This window comes from Malania oleifera, chromosome 8 (assembly GCF_029873635.1).
Source record: "Malania oleifera isolate guangnan ecotype guangnan chromosome 8, ASM2987363v1, whole genome shotgun sequence".
Classification (NCBI taxonomy): domain Eukaryota; kingdom Viridiplantae; phylum Streptophyta; class Magnoliopsida; order Santalales; family Ximeniaceae; genus Malania; species Malania oleifera.
Genome location: NC_080424.1, coordinates 85,619,612 through 85,641,993, shown reverse-complemented (window position 1 = coordinate 85,641,993; position 22,382 = coordinate 85,619,612). Strand labels below are relative to the sequence as shown.

The 22,382-nt window shown below is 41.3% G+C and overlaps 1 protein-coding gene and 1 non-coding gene across 2 annotated transcripts in view; both read right to left on the bottom strand.

The window, feature by feature from the left end:
- Nucleotides 1–1,001: 1,001 nt before the first annotated feature.
- LOC131161749 (probable BOI-related E3 ubiquitin-protein ligase 3) overlaps nucleotides 1,002–22,382 on the bottom strand; it is a 36,350-nt gene continuing 14,969 nt past the window's right edge. Inside the window, exon 4 of the mRNA XM_058117707.1 lies at nucleotides 1,002–1,761. Within this exon, the coding sequence (XP_057973690.1) occupies nucleotides 1,234–1,761 (528 nt within the window). The 3' untranslated portion in view covers nucleotides 1,002–1,233. The remainder of the gene's footprint in view (nucleotides 1,762–22,382) is intronic.
- Nucleotides 8,402–8,507, bottom strand: LOC131163158 (small nucleolar RNA R71). Its single transcript, XR_009138937.1, has one exon. It is a non-coding gene; the product is annotated as a small nucleolar RNA R71 (small nucleolar RNA).

Sequence of the window (22,382 nt, the reverse complement as noted above, 5' to 3'; positions counted from 1 at the left end):
TTTGTTTTATCTTGTAACCACGGTATTCCTCCGCCAAAAGTGAGGGTATATTAATAAATAAATGGAGGAGCCGCCCTCTTTTGTAGAAGAAAAAAAAAAACTTGAAGTTGAACAAAAACACAGGAGCATGAAAGCAATTAATTCCGTAGCCCAACCTACACTAGGATATTTGTGAGACTTATAGGCTTGGGGAAGCCTACTACTGAGCATGTTGGGCTAGTTGACCAAAAACTTTTCGAGCCCCAAAATGCTTGAGCCAAATTGCTAGGTAGTAGGGTTGTCCAAGCTCATAAGCTGCATAAATATCCCCTCCACAACTAATGCGGCACTAGGATTCTAGGCAATGAGATCATCCCAAAGGCACAAACCTGCACATTCACACCTAAAAGCCTGATATTTTCAACACTACACTAATGCGGGACTAGGACTCTGGGCATTGTGATCATCCCAAAGGCACGAACCTGCACACTCACACCTAAAAGCCTGATATTTTCAACACTACACTAGCCACTCGCCCTTAATTTTATTTAATCCAGAAACAAAATCCCACAAATATCTTTCCTATATTCAAAACCACAAAAAAATAAATTAAAATAGAATCAGCCAATACATGTATAAAAGCAGAACCAGCCGAAAACACCTTAACTGTAGGAGAAATAAAAAATGACCACTGCACAATCTAAAAATTCCACACACTATTAAAACAATATACACACCAAATCAAAGGAATACAATTTCTGCACTAGTCAGATCATTTCATAGGAATCATCCCTAAGACAAAACCTGCACCTTCACACCTGAAAGCCTGATACTTTCACCACTAAACTAGCCACTAATCCTTAATTTTATTTAATCTTGGAACAAAATACCACAAAATCTTCCTTGATTCAAGATCGGAAAAAACAAATACAGAATCTGCTAATAGATGTATAAAAGCAGAACTAGCTTAAGGCACCTTCAGAGTAGAGATATAAAAAATTGACCATCATGCAATCTAGAAATTCCAGACACTACTAAACCAGTCTATATCAAACTAAAGAAATACAATTTACACCACTAATCAGATCATTCTCGTAAGTGATTAACAGAACATCTCACAATGCGCAATGCTAAAAATGTCGAGCATACAGAAATGATAAATAAGCAAAGAATAAATAAAAAAGCAACAGTAAACAAATTTTGACTACATTTCATATAACTCTAATATCACGTCAGAATGTTCCATCTATCCCTTTACAGGTAGACCTCCATGCCAGCTAATTTAGATGATTGACACAGGGGACAATAACTAAGCTTACTTTCACAATCTTTACACAGGCAAAGATGATGGCAAGGTATCAAAAGCATGCATACTTCATTGACCCTGCAGCACTTGCAAGTCATCAACTCTTTCATATCATTGGTTTCCTTGCAAAGCAAGTGGAAATCAACAGCACGGCCATTGCAGCAAGAAGCTGTATCATCCACCCCACTGTCCCCACACCCTTCTTTACTATCTCTACTCTGAGCATAGACTTGCTGGAGATTGAACTTCAGGGTCATGATCAGGTTTTCACTGTACTTGGCCTGCTGTTGCCAAGCACCAGCTTCCAAAGACAACTGTTCCGCTTGCTCTTCAAGCTCCATATTCTTTGTGTTCAAGGTCTCCACTTGAATTTCTTTCTCACGGAGTTTTTGAAGAACTTTTTCTTCCAGAAATGAGATAATTTGAAGTTGGCTGGGTTGAACCTTCTCTAAGACAGCCTGCCGCATTCGATCACCCTATTACAAGGAAAACAAGTAAGAAATAATTTAATAACAGAAACACTGCAATGCTGCTAATGAAAGCCAAAAATGTCAATTAAACAATGCAAAAAATAAATGAAATTACACAAAGAAAAGAGAAAAAGAGAATGTAATTGTTAATCATAAGATTTGCTTTCTGCTGAAGGAGTGGTAAACGGCCTAATCGGCCCTGAGTCGGCTAACCAAAAGAAGAGACTGTTTTTGGAGTTGTATAATCAGGAGGAAGATTTGATGAGACAGAAGTCCAGGATTGACTGGATAAGATTGGGTGACAGCAATAGCTTCTTCCATACCTTTGTTAAAGGGAAGTGTTTGAAAAGCCAGATCAAGTATATTCAAAATGAGAGAGATGATTCAGTAAAGGAGGATGAAGATATAACTACAGTTATCCTGCATTACTATGAGAACTTACTGGGAAGGGTTGATGATAATGTTTCAGACTGCAATATTGCTTATTTGAAAGAGACCATTGGTTTCACCTAGCAAAAGGAGCATAAGCAAAAGCTGAGTAAGGAGATAACAGGCAATGAGAACAAAGAAGTTATGTTTTATTTTGCAGATCAAAAGGCCCCAAGGTCTGATGGGTTCAATACAAAATTCTTTAAGTTGCGCTGGCCGATAGTTGGGGAGGATGTTGTTGAAGCAGTGCCCGTCATTTTTCAAGGAAAGGAAGATTTTGAACCACATCAACACTACTTTCATTACTCTGGTTCCTAAGGTTAAGAATCCTGCCAACATGAAAGATTTCAAACCCATTTCTTGCTGTAATCTTACTTACAAATGTATTACCAAGCTGATGGCAAATAGATTGCAGACTTGAATTGGCGATTTCGTGGGTTTGAATCAATTTGCTTTCATTAAAGGGAGGAGCATCAATGATAGCTTTCTCCTGGCACAAGAGCTGTTGAGCAAATATCATCTGAACTTAGGGACACCTAAAATGGCCCTTAAGGTCGATCTTATGAAGGCTTATGACTCTGTTAGCTGGAGGTTTTTCTTGCGGGTTTTGGAATGCCTAGATACCCCCTTGGAGATTGTTCAATGTATTGGGGAGTGTATTTGGTACTCAATTCTCACCAATGGGACTGCAAGGGGTTTCTTTACAGGGGAGTAAGGGTTAAGAGAGGGCGACCTTTTTATCCCCTTACCTGTTTGTTATGGTCATGGAGGTTTTCAGTATAATGTTGAGGAATGCCGGTGCTAATCATTTCCTCTCCTTCCATGCTAAGTGTGAGAAGATTCAGCTGGTAAATCTGTGTTTTGCTGATGATTTTTGATTTCTACCAAAGGGGACCCTATTTCTGCCAGATGAGTTAAGAGGCTTTTGGGTATTTTTTACGGGATGTCTGGGCTTTGTTGTAATGAAGCTAAATCTGCGGTTTTCTTTTCAAGGATTGATCATGCAGAGGTGGAGCAAATGACTACTTTGTTGGGCATTAAAAGGAGAATGTTACTAGTTCATTACCATGGCCTCCCTCTCAGCACAAAAAGGGAGTAAGGCTGATTGTCAAGTTCTAATTGAAAAGATTGGGGGCAAGCTTAATCACTAGGCCTACAAACTTCTCACCTATGCAGGTAGGCTTCAACTGCTGAAATCGGTACTACATAGTATCCTTTCTTTCTGGGCTGGAATGGTTAATTTTCCTTGTTCTGTCCTCAAGGAGGTTGAAAGGAAGTTTAATTGTTTCTTGTGGAAGGGCAATGATTAGAACTCCAAGGCATGTAAAGTCAGCTGGGGCAATGTTTGTAAGTCTGTTACAAAAGGAGGTCTTTTTCTGAAATCTCTTTCAGATTGGAAAACAACTGCAGTTATGAAGCTTTGCTGGTTTATTTGTAATTCTAAAGCCTTCTTATGGGTGATCTGGATACACACATAAAATCAAGGAAAAATTTTTTTGAGAGTTGCAGATCAGGCAATATGACTCTTGCTGCTGGAAAGAAATCTTGAACTGCAGGAAAGACATTATAAGAAAATCAAATGGAAGGTGGGAAATGGTAGCCCCATTCAGATCCTTTTTTATAACTGGCACCCTTGCAGCCCTTCAATTGATCACTACGGCTGCAAGCTGCAGTATGAGCTGGGATCCAGAAATACACCACTGTACAGAACTTTATCTCTAATTCCTCATCGAACTGGCCAAGGAGATCCGGGGGCTGCTCCGCAAACTTGATTCAGAAGGTAAGCTTTCACTCTCTTAGTAGTACTTCAGATAAACTAAGATGGGAAGGGGGTTTGAATGATGAGTTCAGTTTCAGATCAGCTTGGGAAACCATAAGACAGAGGGGGCAGACAGTGAGTTGGAGCAAAGTAGTCTGGTTTAAGCAAGCTCAACCGAGACATTCTTTTATCTGCTGGTTGGCAGCTTTGAACAGGCTTTCAACCAAGGACAAAATCCTTTCTTTGGAAAACATAACTAACAAAACTGTGTTCTATGTTAAGAACCATAGGGAGACTAGAAATCATCTATTTTTCCAATGTTCAGTCCAGAGGACTATTTTGGAAAAACTTTTGGAGGGCACCTCCTAGAATACCAGGAGCCATAATTGGGAGGATGTTCTAAACTGGATTGAAGGGATGCGTGGCGATGTGAGACAAAAGGTCAACACAATATGGGCAGCCACTGTATATTTTGTATGGAAACTCATGAATGAGGTAATCCTTAGAAGTAATGAGGGTTTCGATAGTTTGATTAACAAAACTATTATAGAAACTAGAAGATACAGGGTAGAGTAGCGGTGATGTAAAGTTTTGGGTCTGTGTTTGTATAGTTGCCCGTTTGGTTTATATGAAACTTTAACTTTTTCCAAAGGAAAATTTTGTTAATCATAAAAGGATAATGTAATCCAAGGGCATCACCATAAGTACCAAAGTGGAATACGAATCAAGTAAATTATTAAACCGTAAAATGACCTATTAATCATTATTGATAGAGAACTGCATTTGCCGCCTTCTAAACAGTCATATAAAAGGCCTAGATTTAAGAAATTAGGTATTTTATATTAGTTTCAAGACATCAATTTATTTAATTCAATAATTTTTAATTACTTTGGGGGTTAGTTAATGATTTTTTATTATTTTGGGGTTATTTTGTAATTTTATCTCTAGGGTTTCTTAGTCACCTATAAATACAGTCATGCGATGTAAGAATAAGGAACTTTTAAAAGATTAATTAAGTCTCATGTTTGTTGAGATTTTTGACTAAAGACAATGATCGGTCCCTCCTCTAATTACAATATGTATCAAATACATTCTAGTGACCATAAAACCCTTACTAAACCTCACTTACTAACATAACCCTTAACACACTAATAATACTAAATGACAGCTAACTATATTCTAATGTCCAAAATGCCCTTACTAACCCTTACTCGTTAAAATAACTTTTAACGCACTAATAATACTAAATGACAAATAACCATTAACACTCCCCCCTCAAGTTGGAGCTTAGATATCATATGCTACTAGCTTGTTACAAATAAATTTAACATGAGCAACCCCCACAAAGCTTTGGTAAACAAATCATCAAGCTACATATCAAACTTCACATTAGTGGTGGTAATGAGCTTCTGCACAAGTTTCTCCCGAACAAAGGGGCAATCAACTTCAATATGTTTTGTTTACTTATGGAAGACCGGGTTGGAGGCAATATGAAGAGTAGCTTGACTATCACACAACAACTCCATAGACCAAGAATGTGAAAAACCCAATTTTTCCAACATGTTTTTCAACAAAATAAGCTCACATGTAGTATGAACAATGGCCTCATGACTCAGCACTTGATCTGACTACTACAGTTGGTTTCTTACTCTTCCAAGAAACCAAGTTACCACCAACAAAGATACAATACCTAGTTGTAGATCTTCTGTTTGAAGGTGATCCAACCCAATCTACATCAGTATATCTCCTAAATATTAATGTGACCTTGGTCTCAAAATATAAGAGACCTCTCCCAGCTGCACCTTTAAGATATCTCAAGATGCGAATTACTGTTTCCCAATGACATGTCATGAGAGAATCTAGAAATTAACTCACAACACTTGTATTGAAAGACATGTCCAGCCAAGTGACTATAAGATAATTCAACTTTCCATCAAGTCTCCAATATCGTCCTACGTTAGGCAACAAATCACCCATATCCAACACTAACTTGCTATTAGGATTCACGACCGTATCAATTGGTTGAGTCTTATCCAAAAGATCAAGAATATGCTTCCTTTGTGATAAAAAAAATTCCCAAACAAGATATAGATACTTCTATACCCAAAAAGTATTTCAATGGTCCAAAATCTTTGGTCTAAAACCTAGTCTATATAAAATATTTCAGGCTCTGATATTGATGAGTCTCTAAAATGCATGATTTTAGACCCTCATTTACCTTTGTTTATTCTCACTGTATTATTTATTTACCCATTGTTATCATTATTCGGAGCTATGCAAGGTTTATTCGTCTTTTTAGGAAATACAGGTTAAAACCATGGAGTTGGGCATTTCGAGAAGCCAAAGGAGGATTTGGAGGACTCAAAGCTCAAGTCAGATGCTCGGTCAAGCTCCTGAAGCTTCAGATCATCAAGGGACAAGAAGATGGTGTGTGACCATGTGGTGTGACTAGCAGCATAGGGGGCGACTAAGTCTTTACTTGCAAATTCCAAGATTCAAACTGAGATCAAAATGCTGCAAGGTTCGACCAAGTCCTCGCCCAAGTGACTCTCCAAGGCGACCACATCGAGATATTGAGCCAAAACTAAGCACAGAATTACCGAGAGCCTCGACGAAGTGTTCGACCAAGAGACCTTAAGGGGCAACTATGTCGAGGTTTTGAAATTTCCTGAAGATCGAGATCCTGCAAGTCTTGACCATCAACTCGACCAGCAAGACCCTGGGGAGCAACACAGTCGAAGACATCGAAGATTCAAATTATTGATTTCCTACGAGTCTCGACCAGGGCGTACACAAGGGAAGCATGGGAGCAACTTGGTCAACAAGGACGATCTTCTACGCAATATTTGATGCAAACAACGAACTTTGTAAACCCTAGAGCCTATAAATAATCACTTCAAAGATGAGCTCTAGGTTCTTCTTTGGCCTCTCTTAGGTTAGTGACAGACTTAAGATATCATTAAGAGCCAAATTAGATTAGGAGTAGTGCAGATTTCTGGATTGTGCAAGGTGTATTCGACGGCCTATGACAATTTTTCCAGTGTATATTTCATGATCATTCAGTTGTATTTTCTGGCATTAGTGACAGACGTTCTGATTACAAAGGGATGATCTTTTCACATGCTTTCTCTTTACTACTTTCATTTACTACTTTCCTTTACCGCTTTCATTTATTGTTTGGATGGTGATGATGTTTAGAGACAAGATTAGCACCTTTATTGCTTCAGTCAGGTACACGTACTAGACTACAGTCTCCCATAGAGGTTCTCGTGATTGTTTATGATAGAGTATACTACAATTCCCGACCGTGCTCCGGATGGCTCATGCACCTTTACTACTCTATGCCATCAAACGGCTCCTTGGATTGTTTAGCCGGGTTTCGGTTAGTTTAGTACGGTAAACTCACTGAACTTAGATTACGCAAAACGACATCCTAAACTATACTCATGTCCAAACACTGCTTTGTAGGAGTAAGGTTAACTTAGATTTACTTGCTTTCTTTTACATGTTTTCCAATATTTGATAAAAAACAATTCAAAAATATCATCTTTTTACTATCTTTTACATAAGGCTATGATAAACTAGATTGGAAGTGGTTTGAGAATTGCGCTTTAAGTCCCTAAGGATCAACACCCGACTTCTCCACTTTCTACTGAAATTGGGATTGTTAGGTAGTATAAATTTTATCTTTACTAGTTAAGGACTCAAGCCTTGGCGAGCCTACCAAATTTTGGCGCCGTTGCCAGGGACTTGGCTACGGTTATAAGCCAACTTCCACTTAAGAGTATTGTTGCTTTGTGTTTTTTATTTGCTCTCCTTCTATTTTCATCTTTCTTTATTTATTTTCATTTTTGTTTGTTATCTCTGAAGTCTTGATTCTAGGTGCTTCAACTGTGTATGTTTGGTTTGCACTCTCGAGACCTAAGATAGTTCCTATAAATCCCAGATTGAAAGATCCCGTAGGTCCGTTAGGAAACTTACCTCCAATCCAAAGATCGCTGAGTGGTCTGAGCCAAATGTTATGGCCGAACGAAACCCACCAATTCCCTCCAAGCAACTCCCGGAACCCCAAGCTCCCCACCTACCCATGGTGGGAAAGCAACCACTTCTGCCGCTTAGGGACTACTTTATGCCTAACGCATGCACATCGCCATCCTGCATCCAGTTCCCAGATGTTTAGGCGGCACAATTCGAGATTAAGACTTCAATCATCTCGATGCTGCCCAACTTTCATGGGAAGTTGAGAACCCCATTGAAAATCCTTATCAGCATCTGGATGAGTTCTTGGAGATTTGCTCCACCATCCGTATACCTAATTTTAGTTACAACGTCCTTCTTCTTACATTCTCTCTGAAGGATAAGGCCAAATATTGGCTGACGTACTTAGAACCGAACTTGGTAACCAACTGGGCCACCATGTAGCATGAATTCCTTACTTCCCAATCGGGAAGACTAACCAGCTGCATAGGGCAATCACAAGTTTCACACAGACGGATGGAGAACTTTTCTTTGAGACATGAGAGCGCTTTAGGGACCTGCTTCGTAGATGCCCACATCATCAAGTTCTCAAGTGGCAATTAGTTCAAACATTTAACGAAGGGTTAGCTAAGAGGGATAGATCCATGGTAGACGCCTCGAGCGGAGCTACTTTCCTCACAAAGCACGAGAATGAAGCATGGATCCTCTTCGAGAATCTTGCCGACAATTCTCAGCAGCACATTGCTGCTGCTCGTAGACACTCCAATCCATCAATCTCTAAACCTAAGGGAGTTTACAAGTTGACCAGAAGCCAGGACCTAGCCCTTACCCTGCACGTCATATCTAAAAAACTAGACGAGTGCTTGTCCTTGAGACTGCAAACAATGGCGTGTGCAGAGGTTTGTGCAATTTGCTCTAACCCCTCCCATACATGCTAGAATTGCCCACATGCGCCTTCCCAACCTGAGCCTGTGCAAAAGGAAGTGAAAGTCACCCACAACTGGTATGATAGGCCGTCCAACAACCCTTACTCTAATACCTACAACCCTGGGTGGAAACAACATCCCAACTTCTCCTAGAGGCCACAAGCTCCAGGCTTTCAAAACCAAAAACCTCAAATATCTTCCAATGCAACATCCTCACACCCAAACCAAAACTGTCAAAATCCCTCCGTGCTCACCCTTCGACCATCTCCTTATCGGCAACTAACGTCTCAACCTAAATATGATCAAACTTTCCAAGAAACGGTGCTAAGAGCGGTCAAGGGCATTGAGACCGATAACTAGGTGGACAAGTAATTACTTTACTCTCACTCTCAATCTATTGCGAAGCTAGAAGCTTCTCTAGGCCAACTAGCTCTTTCTGTGAGCTGCAGAGATGAGAGTAAGATGTCAAATCAGCCTCCAGTGCATCCTAGAGGACCAGACACTGGACCATCATCGTGTAATGAGCAAGTCCGGGCAGTAATTACTTTGCGAAATGGTGGGGTGATAAACTCGAGGGTAAAAGAAAAGTCAAGCAAGGGTAAGGATGAGAAGATAATAGAGGTAGAACTTAATGCTGAATTATACTCCTCTAACTCGGTGAGCAATCCCGAAATTTCCATAGCCTCCAATAGAGAAACATTGCCACACTTTGCCTCTCCAGCACCATATCCTGCTGTCCTGCAGGCAAGTTCGAAATCTAAGAGGGAAGAAGTTGAAGATTCCATGATGAACACCTTTAGGAAAGCAAAGAATAATCTTTTCCTCTTATATGTTATCAAACAAATGTGTAATTACAAAAAGTTCCTCAAGGAGTTGTGCACTCAAAAGCGTAAATCCACGGTGCACCCGAATCAAGGAGTCAAACAAACCGAAATTGTAAGCTCAATTTCTCTGGGGTCTGCTCCTCTCAAGCTCAAGGACCACAGTGCCGCCACTGTCTCCTGTATAATAGGTGCATACGCTATTGATAGGACCCTTTTGGACAAAGGAGCAAGTGTGAACATACTACCCTACTCAGTTTATCAGAAAGTTGGTTTAGGAGATTTGCAGCCAACCACGGTCACGTTGCGTTTCCCTAATCAATCTCTTAAGCAACCCCGGGGTGTGATAGAAGATGTGGTAGTCAAGGTGAGAGATATCCATTACCTTGTCGATTTCATCATTTTAGATATGGAGTCTTCCCCAAATTCGATCTATGTCCTTCTAGGACGACCATTCCTAGCCACAGCCAATGCCTACATTCAATGTAGGACAGGGATTATAGACATATCATGGCACCACAAGCAACTGAGGCTGAATATATTTCATGCTCCCCAACATCCAATAAAAACTGTTCAAGCTGTGGATGAGGAGGTGATTGATAAAATTGTTGGAGACGCGTCTCTCTCAATTCTGTGGAGAGACCCGTTGGATTATGCATTTCAACCTGAAAACCCCCCCACCGCTAAACTAGAGGAAACCTTTTGAACAACTTCCGCCGAATCATGATCGGGTCCCTAGTTCTGAGAATAAGTTGGGCGCATGCAACTCCGAGAATGAGGAAAAGAAGAGAGAAATCAATCTTAACTTTGAACCAGGTTGAGTTTGACATGAGCTTAAGTGCGTCTGGCTGAAGACGATTAACTTAACGCTTTCGGGAGGCAACCCGATAATTTTTCTTTCCTTTTGTATCCTTAAGAGTGTACATTGTAGGGTAGCTTGAGTTTAGAATCTTTAGAGTAAGCTTTAGAAAAGTTAAGGGTTCAACTATAGGGGTGACTAGCGTACACAAGGACGACCTAGTCCAGTCCTCAATCTGTTCTGCAATTGGGAAATGCCGAGAGATTCGACCATGATCACAACCAGCACTCGGTTGGCGGGTGACCTAGTCGAAAGTTATGTTTTTCTGCTAAAATCCATCGGTGCAACCAAGGACGCATAGCACAAGGACTAGTGTGACATGGTCAAGAATTGTTTAAAAACCAAACTCACACCCGACTCTTTTTTTCTCGCCTCCTGTTTCTCTCTGGTCGCTTGCCCTCATCCTACTCCGTGCTTTTGACTATCAGGGCATCCCTGGGTTTCTCCCCATTATGCCTTCTCGATCACCATCTGGTGCTCCTTCCGCACACGGTCGTTCCACACATACTGATGCACCGCCACTTTCACCCCCTCCTTCGATTCCGCAACTATGGGCTGAACTCAGCCAGGTGCGTCAGGAATTTACACTCCTCCAATCCTTCATCCTTGAAACATATGCTGCATTACGGGAACCATTTTATCAGGTGTTCAGATGATCCTTGCTACCATTCCTCATATCGCCAATGAGGCCACCTTACACCGCTCTCAAGCAGCTATGACAGCCCCGTCGGTCCCTTATAGGGTACCACCATCTACCCGCACTTCGCCGGGACCACCCGCATTGGTTTCCAATGCCTTCGCGAGATTGGAGGGTGCTCCGCGCACTCATGCTGCAATTTCCGGTGATTTCGGTGACAGTGATTCCAGCAGGGCACCCGAGACCGATTAGGCTAGGGTGGGATGACCATTTCAGCTACTTTTTGTATGACCACCTTATGTGTTGTGTTGTTGTGGGCCTTGTGGCACACTTTTGACCTGTTCTTTTTGGCTTTCTCCACCATGTTTTTGAATTCCACTATAATGTAACCTCAGTTCAAAAGCAATGAAATGCATGGTGTTGTTGATCTTCTGGTTTTTTGTGCTACAGTGTATTTTTGCATGCATGCTATTTTGGGATTCTATAATATGCAGGTACACTGTTTGATATTACTAGAACCATGCACTGTCCTCTCCCATGCCCAGGTTTTGTCTTTCTTTCTACACTTCAATGAGAATACTGAAGTTCTAAGTTGGGGGTAGGGGGTGACACATTGCATGGCACATTTCATGCACAAAAATGATAAATCTTAAATTTTTGAAAAAATTTCCAGTGAACTATATCTGTCCAAGCCATGTTAACATATATATTACACCCTCTACATACACCTATATAACCTAATGTTACATGCATAGGCTTCTCAGTTACATGATTTTATGCTCACTAACAATGTAGTGAATTAGTTGTGTAAAATTCGCATAACATGGCCGATACCTTGATATTACTCCAGGTAGTTATACTAGCGGTTTGTTTGGGTTAATACTGCTATGTAAACTCTTGTATTTACATGGTACTTCATAAGGCTAAAAACATACTTACACGTGATTTGTAGCACTCATGGTCTTAAATTTCCACGAAACTGTCGAAATTTCCGATTTCCGTCACCTTCGAAATCGAAATGGCAGTCGATTTCCGTCTTGCATAATTTCCGTCGAAATCTCAACGAATCATCTGAAATTTATCGAAACCTCAAAATTTTAGCGAAATTTGTCGAAATTTATCGAAACCTCGAGAGTGAAGTGAAATTTCTCTTTTAATTTATTTTATTTATTTTATTGAAACAAAAGGTTATCACAAGTGCTTTTGAAATTATATGAAAAAATAAACTCATAGTAATATTTTATTTAACCATTCATGTCTAAATTATCAATATTTGTATAATAAATAATATTTAAATGATTTATGAATTTCATTTGCATTAACTGAATATGTTTAATGTACATTATCTTACAAACATGTTTGATATACATACTATTTTACAACTTTTCCACCTCATACAAAACATAGATGTATTCAATTTGTAATATATTAGTCTTAAAATTGTTATCCATTTCTAATGTTTCACAAAGAATTCCATGCTTTACTACTAGTTTCCGTTATTTTTTCAAATCGACATCGAAATGTCCGCACTTTTGGAGCTTCGAAATTTGGGTCGAAATCGAAATTTTAGACCTTGGTAGCACTTAGGGTTCTTTGAGAACACTAAGGGAACACTTGTGACGACTATGACACCTTGTGAGGTACCGTTAAGCCATTTGTTCATTTCTCGAGTTGCTAACATCAAACTCTGAGTTTATAAAACTCAACCTTCCTTCTTTTGCTGGATTTCTTTAGCCAACTAGTCTTTGCTTTTGCATTTGCTAGCCTAAAGGACATTAATTGGGGAGATATAGATCTAGGTCTTGTAGCTTACTCAAGACATGAAGGTTAAGCCACCTCTAGAGACAAACTTTTTCCATGGACTCTTGTTCGAGCTACATTCCCATTGGAGATATGAAGACAATATAAGAGTGTAATGATTGTCTTAACTGACCATGCAAAGAAAGAAAATGAAAAAGAAACAAAATTTTGAGCAGAGGAAATGAAAAAAAAAATATACACCTGCTCCAAGCAAATATAAAGAGGTCAAGTTAAGGACACGACACCACAATTCTACACGTATGAAGAATCTTCTGCTAACCAATGCACTTGCTGAATTCACACTTAGTCTTAGGAATAAGTCCATCTAAGGTGGTCTTAATTGAATGTGGTGAGTAAGTGAAAAGATGCTAAGGTGAAGGACCCGACACCTTAGTAAAGGCATGATTTCTTTCCTATAAGACTAGTCCACTCCATATTTTTAGCGTTAGTTCTTCAAATATGTGGAACGTTTGATCATGACACCCTTCCTCACATATGAGAGTGAACCCATTTTCTTGAGTGAATTTTGAGGGAATAAACCAGTGAGGCTAAGTCAAGACGACCGTTCTGTAGGTGTCCCAAGGCACTCTAAGTGAGACAAATCATATACCTTACACATGCCTTGTGAAGTGGCCTATTCATACCTGGAGTTACATGCTACTATTAACTCTGAAATATAATCATGGTTTGATTCTCTGTGAGTTGTGTCTTGAGATGGCTGTGTATTGTTGAGATTTGCATGATTGAATTGCTGCGGAGAGTGTGTATAGCAATCATGTATAAAGGAACCTATATGTAATAAGGTTATATCTCTGTATGTAAAAATGGTATGATTATGCTGCATGTGTTCTCATTTTTTGCTCACTGAGCTGGTGTTTGTGGGCACCGCCCTGGAAACCCTCACGAGACTAGAAATCGTTCACTAGGATCAACCTAGGGGTTTAAAGTTTTGTTGCATATGGTAAATGCAACTGTGTTTCCCACGAAAGAGGAGGTAGATAAGCTTGTAGAATTTTCTTAGATTTTGCTTTGCTCGAAGACTAGCAAAGTGTAAGTTAGGGATTGTGATGAGTCTGTAAAATGCATGATTTTAGACACTCATTTACCTTTGCTTATTTTCACTTTATTATTTATTTACCCATTGTTATCATTGTTCAAAGTTATGCAAGGTTTGTTCGTTTTTTCAAGAAATACAGGTTAAAACCATGGAGATAGGCATTATGAGAAACCAAGGGAGGATTTGGAGGACTCAAAGCTCAAATCAGATGCTCAGCAAAGCTCCTGAAGCTTCAGATCAACAAGGGACAATAAGACAGTGCGCGACCATGTGGTGCGACTAGCAGCATAGGGGGTGACTAAGTCCTTACTTGCAGATTCCAAGGTTCAGACTGAGATCAAAATGCTGCAAGGTTTGATCAAGTCCCCGCCCAAGTGACTCTCCAGGACGACCACGTCGAGATACTGAGTCAAAACTGAGAGCAAAATTACCGAGAGCCTCGACGAAGTGTTCGACGAAGAGATCTTAAGGGGCGACTATGTCGAGGTCCTGAGATTTCCTGAAGATCGAGATCCTGCAAGTCTCCACCATCTACTCGACCAGCAAGACCCTAAGGCGCGACGCAATCGAAGACATCAAAGATTCGAATTTCTGACGTCCCGCAAGTCTTGACCAGGGCGCACACAAGGGAAGCATGGGAGCGACTTGGTCAACAGCGACAATCTTCTGCGCAAGATTTGCTGCAAACTTTCCTAAATTATAAAACAAACCTTGTAAACCTTAGAGCCTATAAATAATCGCTTCGAAGATGAGCTCTGGATTCCTCTTTAGCCTCTCTTAGGTTAGTGACAGACTTAAGATGTCATTGAGAGCCAAATTAGATCAGGAGTAGTGTAGATTTCAGGACTGTGCAAGGTGCATTCGACGGTCTGTGACAACCAGTGGAGCTCTTGTGTTTTTCAGTGTATATTACATGATCGTTCAGTTGTATTTTCTGGCATTAGTGACAAACGTTCTGATTGCAAAGGGATGATCTTTTTAGATGCTTTCTGTCACACCCCGAACCCAGTAATAGGACCCGAGGGTGAATAAGTAACCTAATCCTGTCCTTGTATCATACAAATCACCAATGATACAGTACAATGAATAAGGGTCCGTCCCCGTGGGGTTTCCAAACACCCTATACACATTCACATATACCACGGGAACACAGCGGAAGATAAGTCTTTCTATACATGTACATTACCATACCAGAGTCTATACAACGGAATCTAACTCCACAAAATACAACACAAATCCGGGTGGTAGTCAAAACCCCCAAAAGACCACCTAGCATAAGCTTAGGATTCACCCAGGTACTTCTCGCAGTACACCAACACTACGCTCCTACACCAGGTAGCCCTAGTTACCCGAAGGACCTGAAAAATATGTACGTACAATAGGGATGAGACACCTCTCAGTAAGGGCAGATACGGGTTATATCGGGGTGTGGCATATGAGTGTTATCATGATACACAAAACATACACAGTTAAATGCAATTCCAATACAGTGCATACACGCACACACACATGATCAAGCAACCCAGTGTTGTCACACCCTTCGGCCCGAAGCCGGCTCACATTACACGGCGTCCCCGGCAAATCGCTAGTCCCAAACTCTCATGGTATCGTACCGGTACAACTGGTAGATCAACACCCTTCGGTGATCAGCCGGTAGGGCTCACGCCCTCGGATATAGAGCCGGACACTCTTGTTAAACATGGCCAGCGATTTCATAAGCCCTTGGATGTAGAGTCGGACACTCTTTCAGTACCTGGAACATTTCGGAACCCAGTTCCTATTGCATTTCCACAAGACACAACTATGCATGCTTATATAACCAAACAAACCACACCCATTTGGTAATCTAAAATCATGATTTTTCAAACACATACAGTTTAAACAAGTCAAGGCACGGCTATCCCTATAACATAATATATATATATATATATATATATATCACAATATATTTACAATTTTCTAACAAAACCACGGAAGCAACCCGTCGCCCCCTTTTTCCAAAACTGTAATCATGAAAAACTCATAGTTTTACCCGTTAGATCCCCTCAAATGAGTAACCAAAACGCACATAGGACCGTGAACCACAGTTCCACCGAGTCCGATTTCAAAAACAACCGACATAAATTGAATCCCCTTACCTTTTCCTGAATGACAAATCCTGAACTCCAAGGCCCCTAAACCGAAAACCGAGTTTCAAAGCCTACAACCCACAGTACAAAACTCGCTCACAACTCTGTTACCTACAAGACTACCAAATCAGAACTGAAAATCGAGCCTTACCTCTATTTTGGGCCAAAACCCAAGAATGCCCGAAACGAAAATCCAATCTGTAGAACTTGTACAGAATCCTTCCCTGGTCCTCGTGGTAACGTCAGATTCCCGATTCCCGCTACATACGGCGAAGAAATCTAGAGAGATAGAGTAGGTTAAGTTTCTAGAGAGATAAAGAGAGAATTTGAGTTTTCTTAACTAAGAAATAATTAAAATATCTAATTATAACCCTTTGATCCGGCCACTCCTCGTTGACGAGACTCTACACTTCGTCGCCGATAACTACAAAGAATTCGTCGACGAACTCTGGCTTCGTCGACGAAGCTTGCTTAATTACCAATTTACCCCTCTCTTAATTAATTAATTCCCTATATCACAGTTCGGGTTCTTACAACCTCCCCTCCTTACAGAAATTTCGTCCTCAAAATTTGCTATCTCTTATTCATAAACTCATTCATGAAATCAATTATACACTCGACTTTAGGAAGAAAACCGGCGACTACTATAACGCAGCCCAATCACAATATATACATACCCTCACTTATAGGGGTGGAACGTCCATCAGTTTGGGGGTGGAACGCAATACTGAAAGTAAGCTTCGTCCCCAATGCTTCCTGTAAGCTCGTCCAGAATTGAAAAGTAAACCTCAGGTTTCGATCTAATACAATGGACACCGGTACCCCGTGCATTCTAACTATCTCATACACGTACATATCTGCTAGCTTACTCAAAGGGTAGCTAACCTTCATCGGTAAAAAGTGAGCATATTTTGTCAGTCTGTCCACAATCACCCAAATAGCATTCTACCCGTGAAGTGCTGGCAGCAATCCAGTCACAAAATCCATAAAAATATGCTCTCATTTCCACTCCGGAATAGCTAAGGGTTGTAGCGGCCTGTCGGCCTCTGATGTTCAGCTTTCACCTGCTAACACGTTAGACACTACTTCACGAACTGAGCAATCTACCTCTTCATACCACTCCACCAGAAGATCTCGCGCAAATCGCAATACATCTTCGCACTACCTGGATGTACTGTATACAAGGAACGATGCGCTTCCTCCAGAATCATCCTTCTGATCTCATCGTTGTTCAAAACACATGGTCTGATCCCAAACCTCAACACACCTCCCCATGGTTTTAAATAAAGGCCACGACCATTACGTAATGTCGTTATGTAATGGTTTTTTGGGTTCTCGATATCGTTACACACTGCGAAATCGGTGGGGATAAAAATCACAGTCGTAAAGGCCGTTACGGACCGCAACTGTTACATAAAGGCCGCTACGGCCGTTACATAACCGCTATAGGAATATTACGCTAAAAAATTATTTTATATTTTACTTTTTCTTCTCACTTTTTCCCTCTCTTTCATATATCATTCTCAATATACCTAGTGGCAAAAGAGGGAAAAGATTATAATGAGGATGACAATGATACAAAATTTACTATTTCTTTAAATACTCACAATAGATGCATTAATTAACAATTTGAAAATACTAACTTGTAAGGAAAATATTTTATTTTGATAATATTAGTAATGTGATATTTATGTTCTATATTTTTCAACTTCAATCTTCTTTCTTTTCTAACTATTTTATATTTATATTATTCATGTCTTATGTGTCTAATGGATTAATGGAGTGTATAATGTATTTTGTTTTATCAATTGATTTAGCACACATAAGAATTTATCACAGATAAAAACAATGAGAAGTATAAATACGCACACACGTAATTTTTCTATCAATGGTGGTTTAAAACAAATGTAAACTTGTTGCCCTTCCCAAATAACTTAGTTACACGAACTAAAGGATCCAAAATATACTAAAACTCTTTTTAAGAAGGGCTAAAAGCTTAAAACATGCAAATACGCTGATATGCACAAGGGTGTACGTGCTTCAAAAAAAGTTCACGGCCGTTACACCCGCTTCCCGTTACACCCGTTACCGTTATGTTGCACTACCCGCTACCGCGATTTAAAACCATGCACCTCCCTCAGATATGTTAAATTCCCCAGCCAACTCCTGCCGCACTTTCTCCACAATCTCATCTAACTCCGCATCACTAATTTGCGCGACTTTAATACGCTCAAACAAAATCGGATGGATTACCAAACTAGCAATAAAGGCCTAATGATCACCAAATACCAACTCTAAACCCAGACTCTCCAGATCCTGTCTGATATGATGCTGAGCTACAACTGCAGATACTACTACATGATCTGACCTCCAACTCAAAGCATCGGCTACCACATTAGCTTTTCCCGAGTGATAACTGATGATGCAATCGTAGTTCTTAATCAGCTCAAGCCACCGTCTCTACCTCATATTTAACTCCTTCTGCGTGAAAAAGTACTTGACACTTTTGTAATCAGTGAAAATCTCGCATTGCACACCATACAAAAAGTGTCATCAAATCTTCAGTGCATATACAATAACAGCTAACTCCAGATCGTGCGTAGGGTAATTCTTCTCGTATTCCTTCAGTTGCCAAGAAGTATACGCTACTACTTTACCCTGCTGCATAAGCACACATCTCAAACCCTTCATAGAAACGTCACTATAAATCACAAAACTGTCATCCTCAGAAGGAATGGTCAAAACTAAGGCAGTAACCAACCAGTGCTTCAACTCCTGAAAGCACTGCTCGCAATCACCAGTCTACTCAAACTTCACCCCTTTCTTGGTCAATCGAGTCAGAGGCCCAGACAACTTAGAGAACCCTTCCATGAACCAACGATAATAACCATCCAATCCTAGAAAACTCTAAACCTCCTGCACACTCTTCGGCCTCACCCAGTCGACCACAGCTTCGATCTTGCTAGAATCAACTAATATACCATCACCAGTTACTACATGGCCTAAAAATGCCATCTGATTCAACCAGAATTCACACTTCTTTAGATTAGCATACAGCTTCTTCTCTCGCAAAATCTGTAATACTAACCTCAAATGGTTCTCATGCTCTTCCGTACTCCTCGAGTATACCAGAATATTATCAATAAAAACCACCACAAACCGGTCCAGGTACTCATGGAAAACCCTGTTCATAAGATCCATGAACACTGCCGGAGCATTCGTCAACCCAAACGGCATGACTAGAAACTCGTAGTGGCCGTATCTGGTACAGAAAGCAGTCTTCGCTACATCCTCAGATCTGACCCTCACCTGATGATATCCTAACCGTAGATCAATCTTCGAAAAGATATGCGTACCCTGCAACTAGTCAAAGAGATCATCAATACGAGGCAATGGGTAGCGATTCTTCACAGTTACCTTATTAATTTCACGGTAATCAATGCACACGCGCATCGACCCGTCCTTCTTCTTCACAAACAGTACTGAAGCTCCCCAGGACAAAACACTAGGTCGAATAAAACCCCTGTCTAATAATTCCTATAACTGTTCCTTCAACTCCCGAAGTTCTGCTGGAGTCATCCGGTATGGAGCTTTAGAGATCGGTGTCTTACCAGGCAACAACTCTATCGCGAACTCCACCTCACGATCCGGAGGTAAACCGGGTAAATCATCTGAAAACACATCCAAGAACTCGCAGACTACCCGAATATCCTCGAGCCTCAACTCATCCCGAGGTGGTTCTCTCACACAAGCCAAGTACCCCTGACATCCGTCCAAGAGTAATCTCCTCGCCTGCAATACTGATAGAATCTGTGGTGTCGAACGCACACACAATCCCACAAACTCGTACTCCTTCTCCCCAGGAGGTCTGAACACTACCACCTTCCTACGACAGTCGATCACAGCATATCTGGAGAATAACCAATTCATTCTCAATATAACATCAAACCCTGACATGTCGTATACTACAAAGTTTGCTGGTAGCAGCTTCCCCTGGATTACCACTGAACAATCCTCCAACATCCTCCTACAAAATGATATACCCCCAGATGGTGTGGCTACAGACAATTCCTCTTCCATGACTTGGGTCTCCACCCCACACAGTTTCACAAAATTAACAGATATAAAGGAGTGGGTCGCACCCGAATCAAATAAAATCACAGCTCTATTTAAAAGCAACATCATAGTACCTATCACCACATTTCCCGCATGCTCAGCATCCGCTAGAGTAAGCGAGTACACTCGTGCTAGAGCTGTGTTTGCCTGATACGTCCTCTGGGATACCAGATTACTTCCCCGATTTTTACTTGAAGAAGGCATACCCCTTTTTGGCGTGTGACAATCCCGAGCCATGTGACCTCACTGGCCACAATTGCAGCAGTTACCCCCAAACGGCTGGCAAATCACCGCTATGCCATCTGTGGCAACTGGTACAACGATCACCCGACTAACTCATCTGAGAACTCTGATGCTCGGTATTCTGACGATAACCCGAGCCCCTGTTCCTCTTCTTCCATGATCTCTAGCGAGATCCAGACTGAGAACCAGAAGGTACTGACCTCTTGTTTGGCTCCTAATCCACCTTATCCTCTCGAATACCGGTCTCGATCACGGTGGTCTTATCCACCAAAATTGAGAAGTCACGAATCTGAAGCATACCCACAAATCTACGGATGTCCTTCCTCAGGCCCTTCTCAAACCTTCGAGTCTTCTCGTACTCATTCAAGATCAAACACAGCACGAATCGGGATAGCTCTATGTACCGAGCTGCATATCCCTGCACTGTCATACTTCCCTGAGTTAGCGCAGAAAATTCATCTGCCTTAGCGTAACGTGTAGAAGCCGAGAAGTATCTGTCAAAGAACACCTCCTTAAAATGGCTCCACGTCATCTCCATAGGACCGGCCCTCTACTTCTCCAGCAGACTCACCGCAGTCCACCATCAACCTGCCTCCCCAGACAGCTAGAAGGTAGCATAAAGGACTCTCTGCCTATCTATGCAGTATAAGACCTCCGGAATCCTCTCGGTCTTCTCAACCCAGTCCTCTGCTATCATCAGGTCAGGTTCTCATGAGAACGTCGGAGGATGCATGCGTGTGAACCTCTCAATGGCGCACCCCGTAGACGTAGGAGAGCGTTCGCGTCTCCTGACACTCCGCCCGATCTCCCGCAAGACCTGCCTCGTCAATTCTTGAGGCACAGAAGGAGACTCATCACTCGCCGTCTCCTCAGAGCCACTCCCCAGGTCATTATCCTTGGGCTCCATTCTGAAAGCACAATAAGAATCTATCAATATCCCTACAACACATAGCGTTAACACAATCACCTACAACTAAACATGTTAACTACCACCTCACAGGTCCAGGTCTGTCCTATCACACCGACACAGAAGTCATCAATGGTTTGCCATGATTTTACTGAAATCGTCATTCCAAGAAAAACACGGAACACCGTCAATGAATCCCTGTATAGCAACAAAACAACCCTCGACCTACTCTACCCATTTTCCACATCCTATGCTCTGATATGTACACATAGCTACTCCTAACCAAGTCTACAAGACCTAACAACCTGGTTAGCTTTGATACGACGCTGTCACGGCCCCGAACCCAGTAATGGGACCCGAGGGTGAATAAGTAACATAATCTTGTCCTTGTATCATACAAATCACCAATGACACAGTACAATGAATGAGGGTCCGTCCCCGTGGGGTTCCCAAGCACCCTATACACATTCACATATACCACGGAAACACAACGGAAGATAAATTTTTCTATACATGTACAGTACCATACCAGAGTCTATACAAAGGAATTTTAACTCCACAAAATACAACACAAATCCGGGTGGCAGTCAAAACCCCCAAAAGACCACCCAGCATAAGCTTAGGACTTACCCAGGTACTTCCCGCAGTACACCAACACTACGCTCCTACACCAGATAGCTAGCACCAATTACCCGAAGGACCTGAAAAATATGTACATACAGCAAGGGTGAGACACCTCTCAGTAAGGGCAGATACAGGTTATATTGGTGTGTGACACATAAGTGTTATCATGATATACAAAACATACACAGTTAAATGCAATTCCAGTACAGTGCATACACGCGCACACACATGATCAAGCAACCCGGTGTCGTCACACTCTTCGGCCCGAAGCCAGCCCACATTACACAGCGTCCCCGGCACATCGCTAGTCCCAGATTCTCATGGCATCGTACCGGTACAACT